This window comes from Leguminivora glycinivorella, chromosome Z (assembly GCF_023078275.1).
Source record: "Leguminivora glycinivorella isolate SPB_JAAS2020 chromosome Z, LegGlyc_1.1, whole genome shotgun sequence".
Classification (NCBI taxonomy): Eukaryota; Metazoa; Arthropoda; class Insecta; order Lepidoptera; family Tortricidae; genus Leguminivora; species Leguminivora glycinivorella.
In genome coordinates, this window is record NC_062998.1 from 1,077,605 (window position 1) to 1,100,729 (window position 23,125).

At 39.3% G+C, this 23,125-nt stretch overlaps 2 protein-coding genes across 3 annotated transcripts in view; both read right to left on the reverse strand.

The window, feature by feature from the left end:
- The window catches only part of LOC125241705 (nuclear pore complex protein Nup205), a 124,235-nt gene extending 108,391 nt beyond the window's left edge, over positions 1 to 15,844 (reverse strand). The window contains exons 1-6 of the mRNA XM_048150302.1: positions 15,695 to 15,844; positions 14,420 to 14,580; positions 13,545 to 13,665; positions 13,035 to 13,212; positions 3,291 to 3,434; positions 2,681 to 2,737 (exon numbers count right to left, since the gene is read on the reverse strand). Of these exons, the coding sequence (XP_048006259.1) occupies positions 2,681 to 2,737; positions 3,291 to 3,434; positions 13,035 to 13,212; positions 13,545 to 13,665; positions 14,420 to 14,580; positions 15,695 to 15,710 (677 nt within the window). The 5' untranslated portion in view covers positions 15,711 to 15,844. The remainder of the gene's footprint in view (positions 1 to 2,680; positions 2,738 to 3,290; positions 3,435 to 13,034; positions 13,213 to 13,544; positions 13,666 to 14,419; positions 14,581 to 15,694) is intronic.
- Positions 15,845 to 18,638: 2,794 nt separating this feature from the next.
- On the reverse strand, positions 18,639 to 23,091 carry LOC125241147 (U3 small nucleolar ribonucleoprotein protein IMP3). Of its 2 annotated transcripts, XM_048149483.1 has the most exons (5): positions 22,880 to 23,091; positions 22,384 to 22,595; positions 20,982 to 21,157; positions 19,491 to 19,545; positions 18,640 to 18,835 (listed from the first exon to the last, which is right to left on the reverse strand). In XM_048149483.1, the coding sequence occupies exons 1-4, from the start codon at positions 23,014 to 23,016 to the stop codon at positions 19,522 to 19,524; spliced, it is 549 nt and encodes a 182-aa protein (XP_048005440.1). In that variant the 5' UTR covers positions 23,017 to 23,091; the 3' UTR covers positions 18,640 to 18,835; positions 19,491 to 19,521. The 2 variants fall into 2 exon arrangements, with proteins under 2 accessions (XP_048005439.1, XP_048005440.1); XM_048149482.1 differs by having other exon boundaries at positions 18,639 to 19,545.
- Between the last annotated feature and the right edge of the window lie 34 nt (positions 23,092 to 23,125).

Below are 23,125 nucleotides of genomic sequence, written 5' to 3' on the forward strand. Positions count from 1 at the left end.
AACGTACTCCACCACCTCATCAGCCCCGGCGGAGTAGTGCAAGCGCGACACGTAGAGCGCCCTACTCGGCGTAGCAATCCGCAGACCTGAATTCACTGGTTCCGCATTGCCACACATAGTCTTACGAGGCGCCCTGCGCGCCTTGCTCTTCTTTTGCACCAATGTGAATCCCTCCTCATCCACATTCGTGCGGGCAGACTTTTCCACAATAGGAGCCCGTGATACCTTTACAGGTGCATTTACCCGGTTCGTTGCGACGGACTCACCGACAACGTCAGCATATGCACGCTGACGCGAGTTCGTTGGGACATGTGGCGGCCGGACGCGCGGGGGGCGCGCGGGCGGCGGATCGGCGCGTGCGACACATTTTACTGCGCCGGCAACAGGCAAACAAACCGACTTGTCAGCAGGTCGATTATCAGACTTGAAATTTGAAGCCGCTGTCTGAGTTGGGGCAATTCGCAAACATTTTATTTCTTCACGTAACTCAGAAATAGTAATTAGGCTAGCTTCAAACTTCGTATTCATTTCGGCTAAACTTGTTCTTAGGGCCACGATTTCCTTAAACAAGCATCTGACGTCGACGTTGTCCGGATTGTACGACGAAATGTTGGAGATATCCGTCGCCACAAACTCCGGAATCCGGTCGTTGAAGTCTTTGAGGATCTTCATTATGTCCTCCAGGCTGTTCTTCCCAGTTTCGTCTCCTCTTCGGTGAGGTACATAGGTGCCGGCTATTCCAAGGAACTCACACAACACTTTCTTCGCTACACAGATGTCTTCCACGGTGAACTTCGACGCGCGCGAAGACATCTGAACAGCAGTCGCCGCATCCATCGCTCCTTCCCGCAGCAGTTTATTTTTCTCTTGCAGAAAAGCGAGGAACTCGTTTACGATGGGTTGACCCTGTTTAGAATCTGCCATCGTGTCAATTTGCCGGCAGCGGCAGGGCCGCGCGATTTCGCAATTTATAATTAAATTAAATCATCAATGCGTCTACGTCGCTGCGCGCATTGGACACGACTTGTGATATTACTATATGAATCAATGGTACCCCTAGCGTCATTTATCTATCATATCTATCAATCTAGAGGCCGTGAGTTCAAGTCCCGCCCATGGTAGTGATTTTTTTCCCCCGAAATTCATTCTAAGTTTATAATATTTTAGTACTATCAAACCGACGATTTCTTAAGCATTTAAGGAGAAAACTTATCATTCATTAAAGAAAATTGCAGAAAGGAGCAACTTTCGTGACGGATTGCGCGAAAACTATAAGTGCTAGCACTAAAATGTTTATGAGAGATTTGTAGTAAATTCATTAAGGATTACTTCGTTCCTACACGCTTTTTCTGTATCTTCATCGGTTTTGTCAGAAATCGAGAAAAATCGCATTTTCGGCTCTTTAAGGGGGGTAGAGGGGTGACGCAGAGGGGGAGGGGTGGGGAGGGTTGATGAAAAATAACTTCGGCCTATAATCTACATATCCCAATTAAAAAAAAATCTTCCATTAATTATGCCAAAATTTTCATACATCACTTTCCAGGAGCAACGTACTAAAGGGTAATACTAGTAATATATAAATAACTTATTTTGACATTGTTGATCCAAACTAATATTTTTGAAAAAATATATGTAATAGAGTATAAAATGGCGATTATTATATAAAAATATAGTAGGTGTCGCTAACTCGTATGTGGTAAAAAAAAAAATTTTAAAACATAAATTAAAAAAAAAAATGTACTTAACAAAAAGTCAGGAAGTTAATTTTTTTTTATTGATGTATCCCTAATATATCTATAAAATATCCAAAGAACAACTCAATCGGATACGCGGTTTTAAAGAAAAAAATAAAAAACAAAATTTCTTTTTTTTTATTTTTTTCGTAAACGGAAACAGTTTGAGGCATAATATCCAGTGGTAGTACATGTAGTAACAATACGAATAATCCTGCATATCAATATTTCATATTTAGCCAGGGGCGATTTTACCATGGCAGTCCGGCCAGGCCCTTTCGTTTTCGCTCGAAGAACCGCTATTTTTAAACCGGTTTTTAGGAGAACTCTTTCATAAAAATGCTTAGGCTTAATAGTATGCACGTTATCTTGCAGGATAATACCTAATTTAACAGATCGACCGTTGCGTATGTATCTACCGGCATAATTACTCGTGTGGCGTCGAAATAGGGTTCATTATTGGAAACAGATGTTCTGTCTGTAGGTAGTGTATCTAATAGGTAGATTGTTATTTTTAGATAAGATGGAGCGCATCGCCAACAAACTGTTTTACAGTTTGGCGAAACTTTAATGATATGCTTGTGTACATTGTCTATTTTGTTAAATAAATAAATAAATAAAAAAAAATACACATACATAGTTTAGAACAAAATAAACCGGTTTATTCCGCAGCATGATAGGTAATACTGTTCGAACCAAACAAAAAACTCGCTGCGTGAACGTAGGTATTTACGCGACGCCGGTGCGTCTCGCCGCTCGTCGAATAAACCGGTTTATTTCGATTAAAATAAAGTTCTCATAACGTTCGCGTTCTTTAAAAAGTTCGGAGTAAAATCGAAATATACCGGCTTTAACCGGTAAAAAATAAACCGGTTCCAAGCCTTGTTATGGTCGTAGGAGTAGGATGAGGCTAGCTTTGGTGCCTGTATGTGTAATTGTGTACATACCTGGTGCCCTCTATAGATCTGACGAGCTTGGCGTGATGCTCACGCGGCGGTAGTGCTCTGTAATTAAGAATAAATTAATGAATAATATTTCAAATAATGTTTATTTGTTAATGTTTTATCTTTCTTTATTGTTTTATATGTGTTGTATGTTGTTTATCACGAATAAATGATTGATTGATTGATTGATTCATTATTTTTGTTGCGACTTCTTTCAAAAACACAGCAAAAAGGAGTGTAGTAGAAGTTTTTCTAATGGGTCGGCAACGCGCATTTGACACCCCTTGAGTTGCAGGCAACCATAGGTTACGGTGACCGCTTTCCATCAGGCGGACCGTACGCTTGTTTGACACCGACGTGGTATAAAAAATAACTAAGTACACATATTATTCATGGGGCGCAAATATTGGTACCGTGGGTGGCTGAGTGGTACAGGCATCTGCCGCGAATGCATATTTTTTTCCTTAGTAAGTATATGGAATTTGTTTAAGTTCGGTTCTGAGAGTGCCTGTGTTGCTGCAAAAGCTCTAGCTGGCCGCCGAGCATGAACCCGCGTAGCGAGTCCAGCCTAGCAGGCCATCGCGGATGAGCTAGTCCACGCGTCACATGTTACCTGTGTTGCTGCAAGAGCTCTAGCTGCCCGCCGAGCGTGAACCCGCGTAGCGAGTCGAGCACGCCGCCTAGCAGGCCATCGCGAATCAGTTGGTCCACGTAGCGGGTTACATATTTCACTATATCCTCGCGCGCGTTTATAGACCTGTAGAGGAAGATATCGTTATTAACTGTTTTAAATTTATTTCAATACTAGCTTCGATTGCGTTAGAAAGAGACAAAAAGTAGCCTATGTCACTCTCCATCCTCCATCCTTCAACTATCTCCACTTAAAAAATCCGGCCGTGCCCGGGGTGTCTCTGTAGACATTAGTACATATGTCTACAGAGACACCCTGGGCACGGCCGGATTCAAAAGAGTTCGTCTAGTAATATATTGTTTATTCTAATAACGTTTACACATGTAGGTATATCAAATCACAGTAATGAGAATTGTAAAAGTACTATAATATAGTTTAATTTGATTGTATAATAAAATTGCATGTGACTGATATAGAAAAAAAAAATACTTTAAAAAAAATGTTGTCTTAATCACGTTCTCCTCTCCTATAGCAGTTCTGCAAGCATAGGCTTGAAGATTTGTTTTTAGTTTATTAGCAGAACTTAGTTACTTCCTTTGGGCCCCCTTACATCTAGATGGCAACCCCGGCTGTCAAACGATAAGCAGCTGATTTTGCTAGGTCCCTTTAAAATAATTATTTTTTAAGGATATTTTGTGTAATAATTACTATTTTAAGTGTAAACTAAGTAGATTTAACATTAAGTTTTGTATAAATATAATAAGTGAAGTGTTTTAGTGACGTTTACCAGTGTCTTTGATGTATCAGGTTTGTAGCCGTTATAGGTTAATAATTTGAAATATCTGTTCGCCTTTGTACACTTTCTAGGTCGTATTGTCACTAGTTATTGTTAATTGTGTTTTTCAATTCAGTGTTAACGTGTGTACAAGGCTAGAACAAGTGTAGACATAGTTAAGCGTCATTATTTCATGTAAGTACCTACCTGCAACCGCTGAGCTTGAGTAAGCAATTTCTTGCTTTGTTTTAGTGTTTAGTACATTAAAAACCCATCTACAATGCAAACACGCAGAGCAGCTGCAGCAGCCGCAGCAGCGGCTCTCCAGCAGGAGCCTGAAAAGTGTGATAAGCTCCAACTTACCTTGCTGGAATTAAAACAATCCAAGGAATTTAGTGCTCAATTGCTCAGTGAAAGAGAAGACAGTGAGAAAGAGCTATTATTAGTAATTGATAGGAACGATAAGTTGAAAAAGGAACTGTGTACATTAGAGAGTGATTACAATAATGTAAATTCAGAGCGGGCCCGGCTTCAGGAGACGGTTGACAGGTTTATGGAGTGCAATGCTGCATATGAACAGGCCCTGAAAGACATCGACTCATTGGAGAGAGCACTGCACGACGCCCACGAACAAATCTACGAGCTACGGGAGGCCCAAAACCAAGCAGCTGCGGCACACACTCAGACCTTGTTCGAGGAACTGGTCCGGCCTGACTCCCAGTTGGTTACCGCAGCAATTGAAATCCCTTTGGTCACTACAGATTTAGCCAATGATACCACCACACCAAGGTTAGTAAATTGCAGCGGAAACAAACTAAAGAAATATATTAAATTGAATAAAGTCATTAGAAAAAAAGAAAAACTGTCAAAAATAAATAAATTGTTTTTTAAAAAATTAAAATATTGTAAAGTTAATATAGGCTTAGTGGATAAGTTGGATTTGTATTCTGCTCAGTTAGAAAATAGTAAATTACAGTATGAAACTGACACACAGGCGTTAAAATCAAAAATTCAGACTTTGGAGGATTCAATAAAATCTTTGGAAGGCATAAATGAAAGTTCAAAAAAAGTTATTAATGAATATTCTTTGGCTATGGATGACTTAATATCCCAGATAAAGCATAATTCAGACCGCTTTGAGTCGTTGACCAATGCCCAGTCATGTGCATGTAAGCAGGTGACCGGGGATTTGTCAACCAGCACACTCTACCCAAGCCTGTATGACAGTTTACAACAACAGCATATAAGTGGTAGTAGCTCTTTCGACACTTCTCTAAAATGTATACCTAAGCCTAATGTTATTATGTACTGTGATGAAATTGGAAGCGATATGAGCTCATTTCTAAACTTTTACTTAAAGGGACTTAGTACAATCAACCATTGTTTGCCTCATAGTAGTTTTGAAAATATTTTAAAACAAATTTTAAATGACAGTGATATTCATTCTCAGACGACACTGCTTATCTTTATGGGAAATAGGGGCAATGTGAACAAAAATAATTTGGTCAAATACTTTGAACAGTTAAACTCAATGGCAGTGCATAAAATTATTTTTTTCACATTCCCCTACTGTTCCCAAATGTCAGAGGCAGAAAATAACACTAGACATAAGTTAAATATAGCTTTATATAATCTTTGTACATATAGTAGTAAGGTTAGCATAATTGACACTAACAAATTTGTTAGTAAATACCATATGCCTATGGTATTTTTGACTAAAGGTAATTGTTACCTTTCAAATTATTACAAAAGACAAATAGCATTATCGCTATCCTATTTACTTGACATTTCTGCCAAAAATTTGGCAGACAATTCTGCTCCTATTGAGCAGCAAAGTATGAACTTGGAATTGGTTCCAGTCATAACCAATGATTTAAACTAGCTTTTAAGACAAAAGATTCTGTCTCTGGCAATCTAGACTTAAGTAAATATAAGGAAAAAAACTGTAAGCAAGGGAAGTATATCCACCTGGTGCATCAAAACATTCAATGTATTAGAGGTAAAGATTTACAAATTGAACTTTTTATGAAGGATTTTTATATAGATATTTTATGTATTACTGAACACTGGTTAAAAAATAATGAATTAATGCCTCAATTTATTAATCACCAGGTAGGAAGTTCGTTCACCAGGCATAGTTCCATACATGGTGGGTCGTTAATTATAATAAATAATCAGTTAAAATTTAAGGAACGCAAGGATATTGTGTCCATGTCTGTTGAACGGACTATAGAACTAAGTGCAGTAGAATTGGAGCAATTTATTGTTGTGTGCGTGTATAGGCCGCCATTAAGTAATTTTGAATTATTTGAAAGCATAATGGAATCTGTGCTACTGAAAATATCGCCTTCCAGCAAGAAATTACTTATTTGCGGCGACTTTAATGTAAATATTTTAGAAAATTCGACATTAAGTTGTAGGCTGTTGAATTTTTTCAAATCATGTAATCTGAACCACATTTTTATGGAGCCTACTAGAGTGACTGCTACTAGTGCAACCTGTATAGATAATATTTTCACAGATATTTTTCCTATTACAAAAAATGTAATCAGCAATTTAGAGTCCGACCATTTAGGTCAATTAATGGTATTTGAAGCTGCTAGGAAAAATACCTTGAAAAAACAGATAACTTTTGTACCAGTAACCTCGGACCGCGTGGAAAGAATGAAACAGAGTTTAGTTCAGGCGCTACCCGTTCTGTCTCCAAACATGAGTCCTAATGATATGTATAATTCATTCTTTCACACATATATGGAAAATTATAATACGATATTTACAACAAAAACGGTCACGGTTAGTGATGCATCAGTTTTTAGTGAGTGGGCAACTGCAGAGTTACATCAACGAAGACGTGCATTGTATGCCTTGTATGAGGAACGGCGGTTTAATACGAGTGATGAATTTAAAGAACATGTCAAACAATTTTCGAAACAGTTTAAATTAGATTGTCATACCGCTAAACGTAATTATTTAAGCAAGAAAATTAAAAGTAGTTCCGATATAATTAAAGCAACGTGGAAAGTAATTAACGTGGAGACTGGTCGATCAAAGCAAAGAACAAATGAACTGAAATTAAAAATTGATGGCAAAATTGTAGATTCCAATTTAGAAGTAGCAACAGAATTTGAAAAGTTCTTCACTGATATACCAGTTTCCACAACTAGGCACTTAAATTCATCACCTGCATCTGCCGTTACATTGTTAGAAGATAATGTCACAGAATGTAGTAGAGACCTTGTATTTGAACATGTTAGTACCTCAGATATAATTAAGGCATTTCAATCAATTAATGTTAAAAAAACTTGTGACCTCTGGGGAGTCTCTGTCCATGGTGTTAAATCTTTAATAGAAATTGTAGCGCCTGACTTGGTAATTATCTTTAATAACAGTGTTGATTGTGGTGAGTTTCCTGATCTTATGAAACACAGTAAAGTCATTCCATTATTTAAATCTGGTAGCACATCCGACCCCACTAATTTTAGACCGATATCAGTGTTACCGACATTCAGCAAAATTTTTGAAAAGTTAGTGTTATTTCAGCTATTGCAACATTTTAACATCAATAATCTAATGCACAATAAACAATTTGGTTTTACACGGGGTCGCTCAACAACCGACGCTGGTGTTGAGCTAATCAAACAGATTTTCGATGCCTGGGAGGAGTCACAGGATGCCTTGGGTATCTTCTGTGATTTATCTAAGGCTTTCGATTGCGTCTGTCATGAAACACTGATCAGGAAATTGCACTACTATGGAGTGAGAGGATCGGCACTGAATTTAGTCAAATCTTACTTACACGATAGAATACAAAGGGTCGACGTGAATGGACAGCGCTCACCGGGGTCACTAGTCTCTATGGGTGTACCGCAGGGATCAATATTGGGGCCTTTCCTGTTCCTTATCTACATTAATGACCTGCCATATCTTGTAAAGACCCACCATGATATAGTATTGTTTGCAGATGATACTTCCCTTATTTTCAAAGTCAAACGTCAGCAACAAACTTGTGAAAATGTAAACAATGCTATTTCCGAAGTAGTTAATTGGTTTAGTGTTAATAACTTATTGTTAAATGAGAAAAAGACTAAATGTATTAAGTTTGTAACGAGTAATGCTAAAAATGAACAAGCAAGTGTCGTTGTGAAGGATGAGGAATTGGAACTGGTAGATAGTACAGTTTTTCTTGGCATAACTTTAGATTCTAAACTTCAGTGGGGTCCCCATATTGCTACCCTCTCGAATAGACTGAGCTCTGCAGCATTTGCAGTGAGCAAGATCCGTCAGTTAACAGACGTGGAAACAGCTCGATTAGTTTATTTTAGTTACTTTCACAGCATTATGTCATATGGTATTTTACTATGGGGCAGTGCTTCAGAGATAAATACCATATTTGTTCTGCAGAAGAGGGCTATTCGAGCAATATACAAAATGAACCATAGAGACTCACTTAGAGATAAGTTTAAGGACATTAATATAATGACAGTGCATTGTCAATATATTTATGAGAATATTATGTATGTACATAAAAACATTTGTAAATTTAAGAAAAACTGTGATGTACATAATATAAACACTAGAAATAAGCATAAGCTTGCAGTGCCCTTCACTCGGCTCCATAAAATTAAAAAATCATTCATGGGTAATTGTGTAAGATTTTATAACAAACTTCCTAATGCCATCACTGAACTGTCTTTTAATCGATTTAAACATTATGTAAAGCGTATACTGATCTCTAAAGCCTACTATAGCACACAAGACTACATGAATGATGAAACACTGTGGGATACAAGTATTGCTGAAAACCATTAATTATATAGCTTATTAATGATGATATTGATAATTCAATGTATTTTTACACAATTTTTTTGACATTTAGAATTTATTCTAGAAGTTTTTATACTAGTATTTTTTTATACAATTTAGATTGATATCATTTTATTAAATCAATGTAGTTTTAAAACAATATTGTTTATTGCACCAATAAATTGCTCTGATATTTAGAATAAGATGAATATTGTACACTGTTGACAATTTAAAAGTGCTTATTGTAAGTTTATTTGAATAAAGAATATTTTTGATTGATTGACATGTATTGTAATACCCACCCATAAAAGATAAAATAAAAGTCATCATTTTTTTTTTCCTTTCAGCATCAATGATATTTCTTGTATTTAGATTTAATTATTGTACAATACTACCATAAACTAACCTAACCCCAAAATTAAAATTTTGAAAAAACCCCCGACCGCGACTTAGTAGACCGATTTTCATGAAACATGGCTAAGAACACTCCCGACTTACTAAGCTTTCAGACAAAAAATCTGACTAGACGAAAACATATGCAGTAGAGGGTAAAATGAAAATGAAATATTTATTTTTCAAGTAGGCATATTACAATGCGCATATGAACGTCAAATAAAGCTACGCAGGCTCTAACCCTACGCCTCAGCCTCGAGAAGATTTCAGACCCCTTCAGTTGGAGGGGGGTATCCACTATGGGACCGGCAAGAAACTCGGCGGGCCACTTCTTTTCAAAACATTACATCTTATAATTAACATGCATTAAATAACAAGATACAATTTAACATGCAAAAGTATTCATCAAAAAAATGTTAACAGACTAGGTAGGTACTCTATGAAAATTAATTTCAATAAATTATATTGGGGTGGAAAGGGGGCCCAAACAACATCTTTCGGGACCCAAGTCAACCTCACCTGCTCGTGGTACACCCTGCCGAACAACGAACGAGGCTCTGGCGACCCACCAACCCGCACTGGACCAGCGTGGTGGGCTTACGGTCCAAACCCCCCCTATGAAATGTCGAATTCCCCGTCATGGCCCCGAAGGCCCGGTGGAACCCAGAGACTTGGTGACGACGGTAACCAAGCAACTCTGGGGGCCAGGGGTGCTAAGAATCCCCGGGCGTTACGATCTCCTCACCGTCAAACTAACATGGCACGAAATATGGACTTTGATAACTTCAATATACTTACATATAATGTACGCACATTATTAAAGGATGAACGTCTTTTGGAACTGGAAAACGCTCTAAAATATATTAAATGGGACATAATAGGGCTTTCAGAAGTGAGAAGACCCGGTGAGGAAACCACAGATAGAGACGATTGCATCTTTTATCATTATGGAACTAATAGCGGTAGAAACGGGGTAGGATTTTTAGTTGCAAAAAAATGGAAAACCAACATAATAGAGTTTAAGGGGTACTCCGACAGGGTAGCTGCATTAAAGTTTAGACTAACAAAAACTTATACGCTTACTGTAGTTCAGGCCTACGCTCCTACATCTTCATATGCAAACGAAGAAGCGGAAGAGTTTTATGACTCATTAAACAAAGCCTGTGAGGAGCTGCGAGGTACCTGGAATATAGTGATCGGCGATTTTAACGCAAAGCTGGGCAATCGAATTGAAGCGGGTGATGAACAAGTTATAGGGCCACACGGACTCGGTGATCGAAACGAACGTGGGACACGACTTCTTAATTTCGCTTTTGGACAAGGGTTAAAGGTCTGCAATAGCTATTTTAGAAAAAGAGAACAGAGACGTTGGACCTGGGCGACACCAAATGGCATCCACAAAAATGAAATAGATTTTGTATTGGCTCCCAAGTTAGACATTATTAATGACATAAGTACAATAAACCAAATTAGATTCAGTTCAGATCATAGACCGGTACGTGCAAAACTAGCTTTCAAATTCAAAATTTTGCGTCAAAAGACTTTCCTAACCCGAATTAAGAACCTCGACAGATTCAACATAACAAACAACTATGAGGTATTCAATTTAGAATTGCAGAATCAATTTAAAACACTTACCATTGACGCCGATGACACAGAAGATCAGTACCAGAAAATCCTACATTGCGTAAGATCTGCTAGCAACAAAATTAAAACCAATAACCATAGACATAAAAAACTTTCGCACAATACACTAGAATTAATTGAACAAAGGAAGCATTTATCTATAGCCTCCCAAGACTTCAATAGCCTGGACAGAATGGTAAAACGTAGCATCAGACGTGACATTCGAACATTTAATACCACCGCAGTTAAAACAGCACTAAACAAAAATACATCACTAAAAACAGCCCGTCAGGGAATCCATCAAGGAACAAAGTCATGGATAAACAGTTTGACGGATGAAAATAACATCAAGCAACATAGCAGAGATAAAATTTTAGAAATATGCACCGATTACTATAAAAAGCTTTACTCTAACTCAAACAAATTTGCCACCGTTTCCAATCCATACATCTGTACAGAAAACATCCACCCAATTACAGACTACGAAGTAAATCAGGCCCTTCGAACTATGAAATTTGGGAAAAGCCCAGGAGAAGATGGTCTCAGTACTGAATGCTTAATTCTAGGTAAAACTACACTGCTTCCACATATAACAAAGTTATTTAACAGCATACTAAAATCCGGATAAATCCCCAAACAGATGACCCACGCCAACATAATATTGCTCCATAAAAAGGGCGACAAGAGCAATATTAACAACTATCGCCCTATAAGTCTGGTATCCCATATGTACAAAGCATTCATCAAAGTAATAGAACGTCGTATTGCTGGACAACTAGACAAGCACCAACCCCTGAACAGGCCGGGTTCCGTCCCGGTTTCTCCACTACTGATCACCTACATTCACTAAACCAGTTATTAGAAAAGTGCCACGAATATAAGATACCCTTATACTTAGCCTTTGTGGATTATACAAAGGCTTTTGACAGTATTACCCACGAGTCCATATTTACATCACTTCATCATCAGGAAATAGAACCCACATACATAAATTTACTCACGTCCATTTACAATAGCAGTACCGCCAATATAAAATTACAATCTTCCGGTCAGGCGTTCAAAATCGAAAGAGGCGTAAAACAGGGAGACCCGTTATCCCCAAAACTTTTCACAAGTACCCTCGAACAGGTATTTAGAAGCTTGGCGGCATTATGGGAAAACAAAGGCATTGTCATTGAAAACCGAAGATTAACAAATCTTCGCTTCGCCGATGACATTGTCCTGTTTGCCTCATCAGCCCGAGAACTCCAAATAATGCTCCAAGACCTAAGCTCAGCAAGCCTTCAAGTTGGTCTTACAATGAATAGGACCAAAACGCAGATAATGACCAACAGCACAAAACGTAGGGTCGAGGTAGACGGGCAGGCAATAAACTATGTCGACGAGTATCTGTACCTAGGCCAATTAGTTTCCTTCAGCCATAGACAAGAAAAAGAAGTCGAAAGACGGATTCAAAACGCGTGGAGGAGCTATTGGTCTATGAAGGAACTGATGAAGGGTGACCTTCCTTTGACCTTGAAACGGAAACTCGTCGACATGTGCATCCTGCCTGTCCTAACCTACGGTGCTCAAACGTGGTCACTCACCGAGGCGCAAAAGACCAAATTGAAGGTTTGTCAAAGAGCTATGGAGCGTAGCATTTTAGGAGTAAAACGGATTGACCGAATCCGAAACTCTACGCTGCGCTCAAAAACACGCATTATTGATGTTGGAGTCAAGACCGCCAAGCTGAAATGGGACTGGGCAGGCCATGTTTGCCGTATGCATCCACAGAGGTGGGCTAAAGTAGCCACAGTATGGATGCCGCAAAACGGACGAGGATCTGGCAGGCCCAGGCGGAGATGGCGGGATGACCTGGACGTGTATCTCAACAACTGGCCGGAGATCGCCCAGAACCGGGACGAGTGGAAATCTAAGGGGGAGGCCTTTGCCCAGCAGTGGGACACAATATAGGCTTGTAATAAATAAGTAATAATAATAAATATATTATGGCTTAATAATACGTCGTTCTTCTTAAGAGAAAACATATCAAATTGTCACAGAAGAAAAAGATAATAATTATAAATCTCAATGTTATTAAATATGTACTTTACACAACATAAAATATTTGATGTTATATAAATAGTTACCAGCACACTCCGTCCCGGGCTGTGAGGGTGTCCTTCAAGGCCTGCAGCAGCGCCCGCCGGCCGTCGTAGTACAGGAGCACCGCGAGCAGCCCCCTGGCGAGCCCGGGGTGCCGAGGGCCTTGTCTCTGCGCCGTGTGGAGAAGCTCGAGCGCTAGGTACTCGTTCACGTTGAACATGTCTGGCAAAAAATGGAGATTAATTTCACCACTAGCAAAAACATTGTGTAATATTAGTACAGTGGGCCAAGAAAGTGGTCTGCCAGTTTTGACAAAAGTTTCTGTGAGCACTTAACGATTGCTAAGGTTGACTTACTGACACATGGCATGACGTAAGTATCACATATAGACAGAGCAATTGTCACTGACATAATATAATTGCAATGGGAAATCGACCCTCAAGCCTCATGACGTTCAAACGAACCTCAACCGTAGGGTGGTAAACCACATTTTTGGTTGTACACACTGTACCTATGGATGGCAAAAAACTGTACAATGTGATTCAGGAACTGACCTGATATGATGATGGCCTCATCCACCAGCTCCTTGGAGAGCATGGTCTTGCCCAGGCTGGGCAGCGTCACGCCCTCTGTCACGCCGCGTTTGATCTCCTCGCGGCTCGCCGGGTTCTTTGGCTGATAAACATTAATAAACTTTAATACGTCCACAACATCGATAAGGTGGGTCCACACAGAGTGAGGCAATTTTCCCACTTGACAAATAACCAACCTCTTAGATGAGTTTGTACACCTATAATCATACCATAAATTATATTTTATTTTGCCAACAGAATCGCGCCGTGCTCGCTATGTGTGGACCATATTATTTCATATTATACCTCTATTATATCTATTATATATTTCCAATTGAAATATATGGATGACTGTGGCAAGAGACAGGAACCAGTGGAGGACTTTGGAGGAGGCCTTCGTCAAAGGACGAGTTGGAGTTGCCGATGTAAATGAGTAAAAAAATGTAGTTAAATGAAACTTCAATAATAAAGGCTATTTTTATTTTATTTTATTTATATATTTCCAATGTCCGCGTTTAGGATCTTATGATCAACGCTAACATTATTTTCATACAGTTACAATTCAAAATCTGCACTAAAGGTTATTAGTGCAAACAAGTTAACATTTCAGTTGTGTCAGGGAGGTAATGCCTGACATCCCAGCACCATCTCGAAAGTGCGTTGCATCACTGCTGGAATAACTTTCCACCACGGCTCCTTGTAGTCCTTGTACACTCAATTATACACTTGCGCTTTAATTGTTGAGCCATCTAGAGTCCACAATAATTTTATTTTTCAAAGTTAAGCTATGATGTGTCCGATATAAAATGAACTAGATACGGATCAACAATTAAAGTCCGTGACCATGTATAACTCACCGGGTTGTGTGGCAGCGCGCGGAAGGCCTGAGCCTGCCGCCGCAGCACCGCCTCGAAGGTGTGCACAGCGTAGGGTGCACTGCCACCATCGCTGCTCAAGTAACTGTCCACGACTGCAGCTAGCTCCTTGTACGGGGTCCATAGGTCTTCTGTGGTGCTTACTATAATACACAAAGCATGACATATATTTCATAGTCAGTAGTGACCCTGCCTGCGAAGCCATCTTCCGAGTGACAGGACCACAGATATTTGTTCCTGAGTCATGGATGTTTTCTAGGTATATAAGTAAAATATGCCAGGAGCGAACCCTTAGATTTTTCGGTCACATCATGAGATCACCAATGCATAATATGGAGAAGTGTTACGTATCATCTTAAACGCGCTTGGGGTTTTAAAAAATTATTCATTTAGCTAAATAATGATTTCACCACATTGAGAAACAAGTACAAAATGCAAATTGTGCAGGTCACAACCAGTTTTAGTCTTTTTCCCTTTACAATATTGTAAAACATTCTTAGATAGTCAAAAAGAAAACTGTTGCTTTGTTTCACAGGGTATAATCTTATGTGTGACCCTGGCGCTAGGCCGGGAAAATGCTAGGTTGAAGAAGAAGTGTATAATAAATATTATGCATTGGGCCAACAACAATAGCACACGAACAAATTGCTATAAACCATAAATGTAGCATTTTCTAATGAACCTATCTAAGAAGCCTACCTATCTGTATGTAATACAAAAAGACAAAATATGTATTTTTCACTTTTAACACAACCTTCACATTGTCTTAGTGACCTGAAGGCAGTGAGCCCAACTATCTAAAGAAAGCCTCCCTAATTAGAGATCCCAAAAATAGCATAATTAAAAGAGCAAGCTGAACTAGAAAGAAAATAAACAACATTGATTTCGCCATATTAACCCACGCTTCATTGATACTCCATAAAAATAAAAGAACTACGAGACTAATTAGTCCGTATAAAGATCAAATATAATGGGAAAATACAGACGAACGGGCCAATAAGCCAAGAATAAACGCAAATATAATCAAATGCCGTAAAACAACGTGAAAATTTGTGCCAAAAATATAACCTCCACACGTTCATGTTTAACTAATTTAACACAAAATTAAATACTTATATGCAAAGCAGTAATGCAGTTTGTATATAGTAGGCTATAAATATACAGAATAATGATGAAATTCGCAAAGAAATCAAGTATTATCTCGCATGAATGAAATACCGCCAAACATCTACAGGTTATGTTCAACACTACACTTACCTTCGTTGATGTCCATTTTAATGAATATGTACTCAATATTATGATATCCTGAATTAAGGCCACTCTTTCATTACACAATTTTTAATAGAATACTTATAAAATATCATCTGAGAACAGGCTTGGTTTAACAACTTTTGTTTGAATCTTGTCTTTGACAGGCTCAGTGGCACACACATCACAGATGTCACAGATAACATAAAGCACTTTTTTTTTATATGTGGTATACACTATTGCCATATGTATTATCGATTTTTTAAACGCTTTGCAAAATCGACATTTTTTTCCTCCAAAGAAATGGATAGGTATCAAAGAGTAGTAATAGCACACCTCGGACTATAATAAAGAGACGAGAAATATATGAAAGAGACGCGGTAGTATCTTCTTAGTAGTTTGTGGAGACGCGTTCCTGGCACACAGTCTAAGCTCGTGTAGGTGAACGCGTACTATGCTTGTATGAGTGAAATATGAACGGTCGACTGTTCGCGTTTTTGACAGGCGGTACCGTAACTGTGAGGTAACCGAGAAGGGATGGGCTGCACTTTCAGCTAAGATAGGAGCGGGAGTGGCCATCATGCGCGGATCCAGGGGGGGGTCATGGGGGTCATGACCCCCCCTGGAGCCTAGGTTGGCCATACAAATAGACCATGTGACCCCCCCCTGAGGCCCGGGCCTTTACCACGTGACCCCCCCCCCTGAGCACGAAGCTGGATCCGCGCTTGGTGGCCATTCTGTACTCTTTATTATACTGTGGTAATAGGCTATTATTAAACTCATATCGAATTAGGAATACATGACTGTCTTTTGGAGTATTTGACATAAAAGGTGCAAAAACAGTTCATTCGGTTCCTCTACAAAAAGGTTCACGGATAGTACGGATACTACTCATTCCTCTACCTGACCCTCTTTGTACTTGGAATGGTGGATTACACAACTACGCAGAAATATCCAATTGGTCAAATACATACTATACATAGAGGTATATGCAGAAGATACGGTATATGGTACCTAATCCGTCACTACTGGCGCTTATTTCCATGCGAGTTCCGCTTGCCTCTACCAACCTCTACTAAGGCCGGCAACAGACAGTCTTAATTTTCATAATCTTAAAAAAACATAATCTTATAAAATAAGATTGACTGCCTTGCCACACACATTCTTAAAATTCAAATTATTCAAACTTCAAAACTTCAAACATTTTATTTTGCAAGAATACACGTAAATACATAATAGGTCTTAAAACTAGGGAAGCGTCAGTGTATGGCTCCCCACAGACAGTCTTAAAAATTCATAATCTTAAAAAAAACTTGTATGCAATCTGATAGTTCAAACTGACACTGACAAGACACTGACAGATCTGAACTGTCAGATTGCATACAAGTTTTTTTTAAGATTATGAATTTTTAAGACTGTCTGTGGGGAGCCTATTATTCGCAATCTGTCAGATCAATCTGAAAAAAATCATAATCTTAAAAAATAATACTGTGTGTGGACAGTTGCGAAATTGTATGGGTATACGTGCACTTGATCTGATTTCATAAGATTATGATTTTGTAAGATTATGAAATTTAAGGCCGGCAACAGACAGTCTTAAAAATTCATAATCTTAGAAATGATTTGTATGCAAACTGACACTGACAGATCTGTCAGTGTCAGTTTGCATACAAATCTTTTTTAAGATTATGATTTTTTAAGACTGTCTGTTGCCGGCCGTATACTAGTTCGTTCTTTTAGGACATTTAGTACAGTTGTACACCGAGAGACAAATTGTGCATATAGCGTACAGTAACGCTCGCTCGCACTAGCCGAGAGCTGATCGGCCGTTTCCGCGCGCTCTCGGTCCGAGTCAGTCGGTTCTAGTTCGGTTGCTGTCGGATCACACGGATCGCTTTGCTGTCATTGTTACTTCTCGGCTCTTCGTTCCTTTCGCTCCCATTCTGTTGCGCGTGTGTGAGTGTACTAAATGTACTAGAGAGCAGAATCATTTGGGAGTAGTTCGGTCTAGTACAGTGCAGGGAATCGTGTCTTTTGTACTATTAGTACATGTCCTTCCTACACAAGCCTAAAGCTAGGAACACACTACGCGGACGTCCGTCGTGAATCGACCGCGGACGGGAATCTGGACAATGGAAATACACATAACCGTGCAAACTATCGGTCGACGGACGTGAAAATGGCCTTGAGCGCATGGACGTCCGATCGAAATCTGGCTCGCTGGATGTTTTGTGACCGTGCACACTGATCGGTCGCGGTCGATTTACGACGGACGTCCGCGTAGTATGTTCCTAGCTTAATTCAAAGGATGTTCGCTATTGTCCGCGTGACCAGGACACGTCCACACTTGCATTTTTGATACGTGTCGAAGTACGCCAGATGACACAGATACAGACATGGGACATACACGGGATAGAAGTGGATCACGTCAAGACGTGTCCTGGCGGTGCGTCCACTACGTCCCTCGCAATTATTGGAAGGAAGAATAACAATCTCGCGTGCTACGCCACGCACCAGTCTAGTTCGCCACCACGCGTCTACACTTGGAACATTTCGTCGTGCCCATGGATTGTGACCGTGTCAGCACAACTTAGATCGTCCACATAGGGTAACACAAAGAGTATTGAATCACTACGTTTTAAGAGTCGGCACTCTCGAACAAGCCTCGAACAGACTCATGCAAGCGTTTTTTGACGGTCGTGACGTCATGTCACTGCTACCAACACCAAAAAAAATCGCTAGGGCTACACCAACCTAGCCCCTAATATTTATCGATATCGATATATATGCGATATTTTGCAGTAACAATAACATGTCCTGTACAAAGATATTAAGTCCTGTCCGTCGCCATGTCACAAGTGTGGACCCAGCTTTAGGACCGAGTCGATAGTGAGCAAGCCGCCGAAAAACTTCGATATCAGGGACTCATTGACTCATTCTGATCATAAATAGGTCATAAAAAAAAAACAATTCTCTTGATACTGAAACTTTATTAAATCTTTTTTTAAGTATTTCTCTAAATAGTCACCATTAGGAAAACAATTTGGATGTTTACTCAGTAAAATATTTATTATTAAAAAATACTTGGAGTACATAATTGGAGCATCCTGTATTTGGCTGAGCGCAAACCGGTCCGGCCAAAGCGGGCGGCTGCCAACAACAAGGAAAATAAGTAACAATAATTATGTGCTATTACTTAAATGCTATTTGCGCTCAGTGCAATGCTGGCGGTTTCTTGTTTTGGTTATAATACGAGTATGTATAATGAATAGAATACCTACATAATTATATGATTGTTGCATTGTATAACATCTACCGCGGAATGGAATAGGTATCGAGACAAACCTTATTGGTTTAACGATACTATGTAAATTAATTAGAGATTTATGTTTGTAATTACCTAAAATAAATAATAATAATACAGAAATAATATAATATTTTAAGATTGCCACAACTTCTTGAAAAATTAATGTTAGATGAATTTCACTTTTAAACCAGGCACTGCTCCCACCGCGAGCTAGTAAGCTATGAGCTATCGGCTATAAAAATGAACAAAAGATAATTACACCCGTGTAAATAAAAGAGACACGGCGGATGTTTATAGTTACTCGCCCAGCGGTGAGCTATCAATATCGCCGTGTCACTTTTATTTGCACGGGAGTGCCTATCTTTTGTCCGTTTTAATAGTCGATAGCTCATAGCTTACTAGCTCGCGGTGGGACCAGTGCCATAGAGGAAATATGATCAACACATTCACACATACCTTAAAATCTATAATCTTAAATACCGTTACATATAACCTAACCTAAATATATCTTGTCCTCGCGTGTGTGTACTCAAAGCAGATCAAAATCGTCCCTCTGTAACAAAAAAGTTTAATAAGTCCATGAAATTAATATTCTCAGGTTTGAGCAAAATCAGCTGCGTCTACAAATGGAGAGGCAAATCGCGAGCCAATGTGATCGCGCGGCAAATGTCCAATGTAGACGCCTCGGACGAGGCAGGTTGCGCGGCCGATATGAAATGTGCGCTGCCAGCCTAGCAAAATGTATACTATATCGTCACTACTTTAAAAAAAAAACTTGTATCTTCGTCTGTCAATGAAAATAAAACTGTAGTAAGTATGTATGGAAGGCATATAGACTTACTGCGTTTTAACTTTGAGGAACAGCGTGAAATACGAGATTTTTTAAAAGTAGTGACGATATAGACTTTGAAATAGACTTTGTAACCTTGTTTCTCACTTTTTGATCATTATTAAGGGCAATATTCACCATTATAGCCTGTACTGGCTAAAAAGAGTAGAATTATTTTCCTTTTCAAATCAATTCAAGTTTTTATTTGACCCTGAAACAGTGTCGCTACAAACCGCTTTCATATGGCAATAATGTGCCGACGTCATATGTAATGGGGACAGCGTTTACTGGACCCGTTAATATTTATAGAAAATTAAAACATGGTTTTAGAGAATCAAAATTTAATAAGCAAGGTTTTAAGACTCGCTACATCTTTTCGCACAGCCTAAAATCCATGAATCTTGTGCCTTAATCGAAGTTGTCGAGGTTTATTTTCTTTTTGCGTGGGGCCTTGTTTTGTAGGTACTGGTGGCAATTGTGGAACGGCCTCTTTAATTCTACAAATATTTTCCACGGCAGAGCTACAGACACCATCAATAAGAAAAAAATATATCTAAGCTAAATCGAAACCAACTAATCAATACAGGAGAACCGCACTATAAACCGTCAGTACCGGACATGTCAACAACCGATCTCGGAACATTGTTATCGAAATGCTGTGAAATCCTTCATCCTTTTTTGTTGTACGTAATTTATCACGTTCAGTACAATTATTTTCACTTTTTAAAATATTATTTTCTAACGGTTTCATCGCAAATATGCCCAAATATTTGCGATGAAACCGTTAGAAATTTTAAAATATTTACTCCCAGTTTACATCACTGACATTCGATGACTTTCGATGACGGGTGTCAAAAAAATCCTTGCCAGTAAAAGAAATTAGTTCAGCTGAAAATTCGCAACGCGGTGAGGGTCAAATAAAAACTTGTCAGGCTATAAGCAAAGAAAGCAGGATGTCAGCATAATAGGGTAGTCTCCTATACTTTAAATTAATTGACCGTGACATCATTCCGCAGTATTTCATAGTAATTCCATATTAGCAAATTGTATTGACAGTTCTTAAAAAGAAGCTGATTTGACTAGTAGGAAACTAGCCTATATTCCCACTTTTTCTTTTTTCCAGGCTATAAACTTATAAAGATATCCAAAACTCTAGTCACCATTTCATTATACTCCATGACATGCCGTTTGATGGCCGAGCCGTCGACCCAAGTGACGAAGTCCTCCAGTGACCGGCTGACCAGGAACGCAGGGTCCTTCACCACCTCCGGGCCCACACGGACATGGCCCTGCTCAATCAGCTTTGTCGCTTCTTTCAGGTTCTCTGACATTTTATCTATGCAACAAAATTAACACTTAAACAAAAGAATAAACATTATCGGACTTCCTACACATATATATATAGGCTTGTGTCGTGGGCACTCAGAGATATACATAATATGTAAATACTAATAGAAAACTATAATATACAAATAGAAAACATACACGGCTCAGGAATTAATATCTGTGCTCAACTGCAACTATACACAACTCATAGATCCATAGTGTACAGGGAGTCACTTCACATAAAATAACTGTTTTAAGAATAAATATGAGAGGTCATCAGTTTAAGCTAAAAGTCACAGATCTCACAGTAATTCTTATAAACAGTTTTTGAGCAACCAAGTAGTGAGATCTTGGAACAAACTCCCAGAATACGTGGTCTCAGCCCAAAATGTGAATCAGTTTAAAAATAGACTAAACAAGGACATCACATCTACAACTTGGCTAGGCAGAGCACATGAATACTTTTTTTTTTTTTTTTTTATATACAACGTCGGTGGCAAACAAGTATACGGTCCGCCTGATGTAAAGCGGTCACCGTAACCTATGGACGCCTGCAACTCAAACAGTGTCACATGCGCGTTGCCACCCCATTAGAAACTTGTACACTCCCTTTTGCTGTGTTAAGTACAATGTGTGTTGTGTTAAGTACACAGCAAAAAGGAGTGTACAAGTTCCAAGGAGGGTTCGGGTTGCCGACGACTCAAAGGACAATAGACGGAACAAGTTAGTTCCGTAAGTCCTCCCGTCATCAGCACACCGCACCCTCGTTGAGCTCTGGCAGCCTTACTCACCGGCAGGAACACAACACTATGTGCCTCCGCCTTACGTCTTCTGTAAGGCGGAGGTACTTCCCCAGCTGGGCTCTGCTCTAGATTCGAGCGAGACGATATCCGCTGTGCTGTGCCCTACCACACAAAGCGGAATATCATTCGCTATGCCCTACCTCCTACTAATAATACTAAGTTTCAGTGCCACTCCTGGCAAAAAGGGGTTGAAAAAAATCCAAAATTTAACCCATATCCCACTGTCGACTTCTATGACATCCACGGGAAGACAGGGGGTGGTAAAATTATTAACCCTTCACCACACGGTAATAATAGTACATTGTGCAACAAGGGGGGGTAGTTGAATATCACTAACAAGAGTAAGTCAAATCGCACGCGCCTATAACTCACGTTCCGCCTGCGTGCAATGGCACATTTAAAGTGCGGGTGTGATGAAAAATATGATTCATACTTCTACACATGACGACGGGCAGCCGCCGGCGGCAGAAGGAGCTCGCGGACACGTTGATGGCGAGCGCCAGGTCCCACCGTGTCGGGATCAGCCCCATCTGGTACAACTTCTCCAGCAGCAGCGCGCTCGACTCCGTGCGGAACTCCGACGCCGGGTCCAAGTCTTTGATCTTGTTCGCTACCTCACGGATTTCACGGGATAGCTTATTGTACCTGAATAATCAAATATACAATCAAAACCTTACTTGTGCTACTATAAGAAAATCTGCGTCACGCCACTCGAGTTTTGATTAGCGTAAATTATCTTTTTATCGAAGGAAGGGGTCAAAATTAATGTAAACTTACTCGAAACTCAACAAGCAGTTTGTAAGTTTATCTACCCACTATTTTTTATCTACCTACATTCATGACATAGATAGGTAATACCTTCCGATTTTCGATGGGGCATTATTAGCTGCGTTTACAATATATCAAATAAGCTAGAAATCCACACTTACTTCGTGTAATCTTCTCGTTTCTGAATATAGTACTTCCTCATCACTTTCACCTCGTTCAAGTTATTGTCCACCTTCCATGATATAAAATCTACTTTCTTGAGCAATTTCTGCTCGTGAAATTTTAGTTTTCGCACCATTTTAAAGATGAAATATGAGATAAAAGATCATAAAAACAAACGCACGTTTCCGTCCGGCTACAGCAGCATGTAATTGTAAAATCATAAAATGTTAATGTCATTGTCAAAG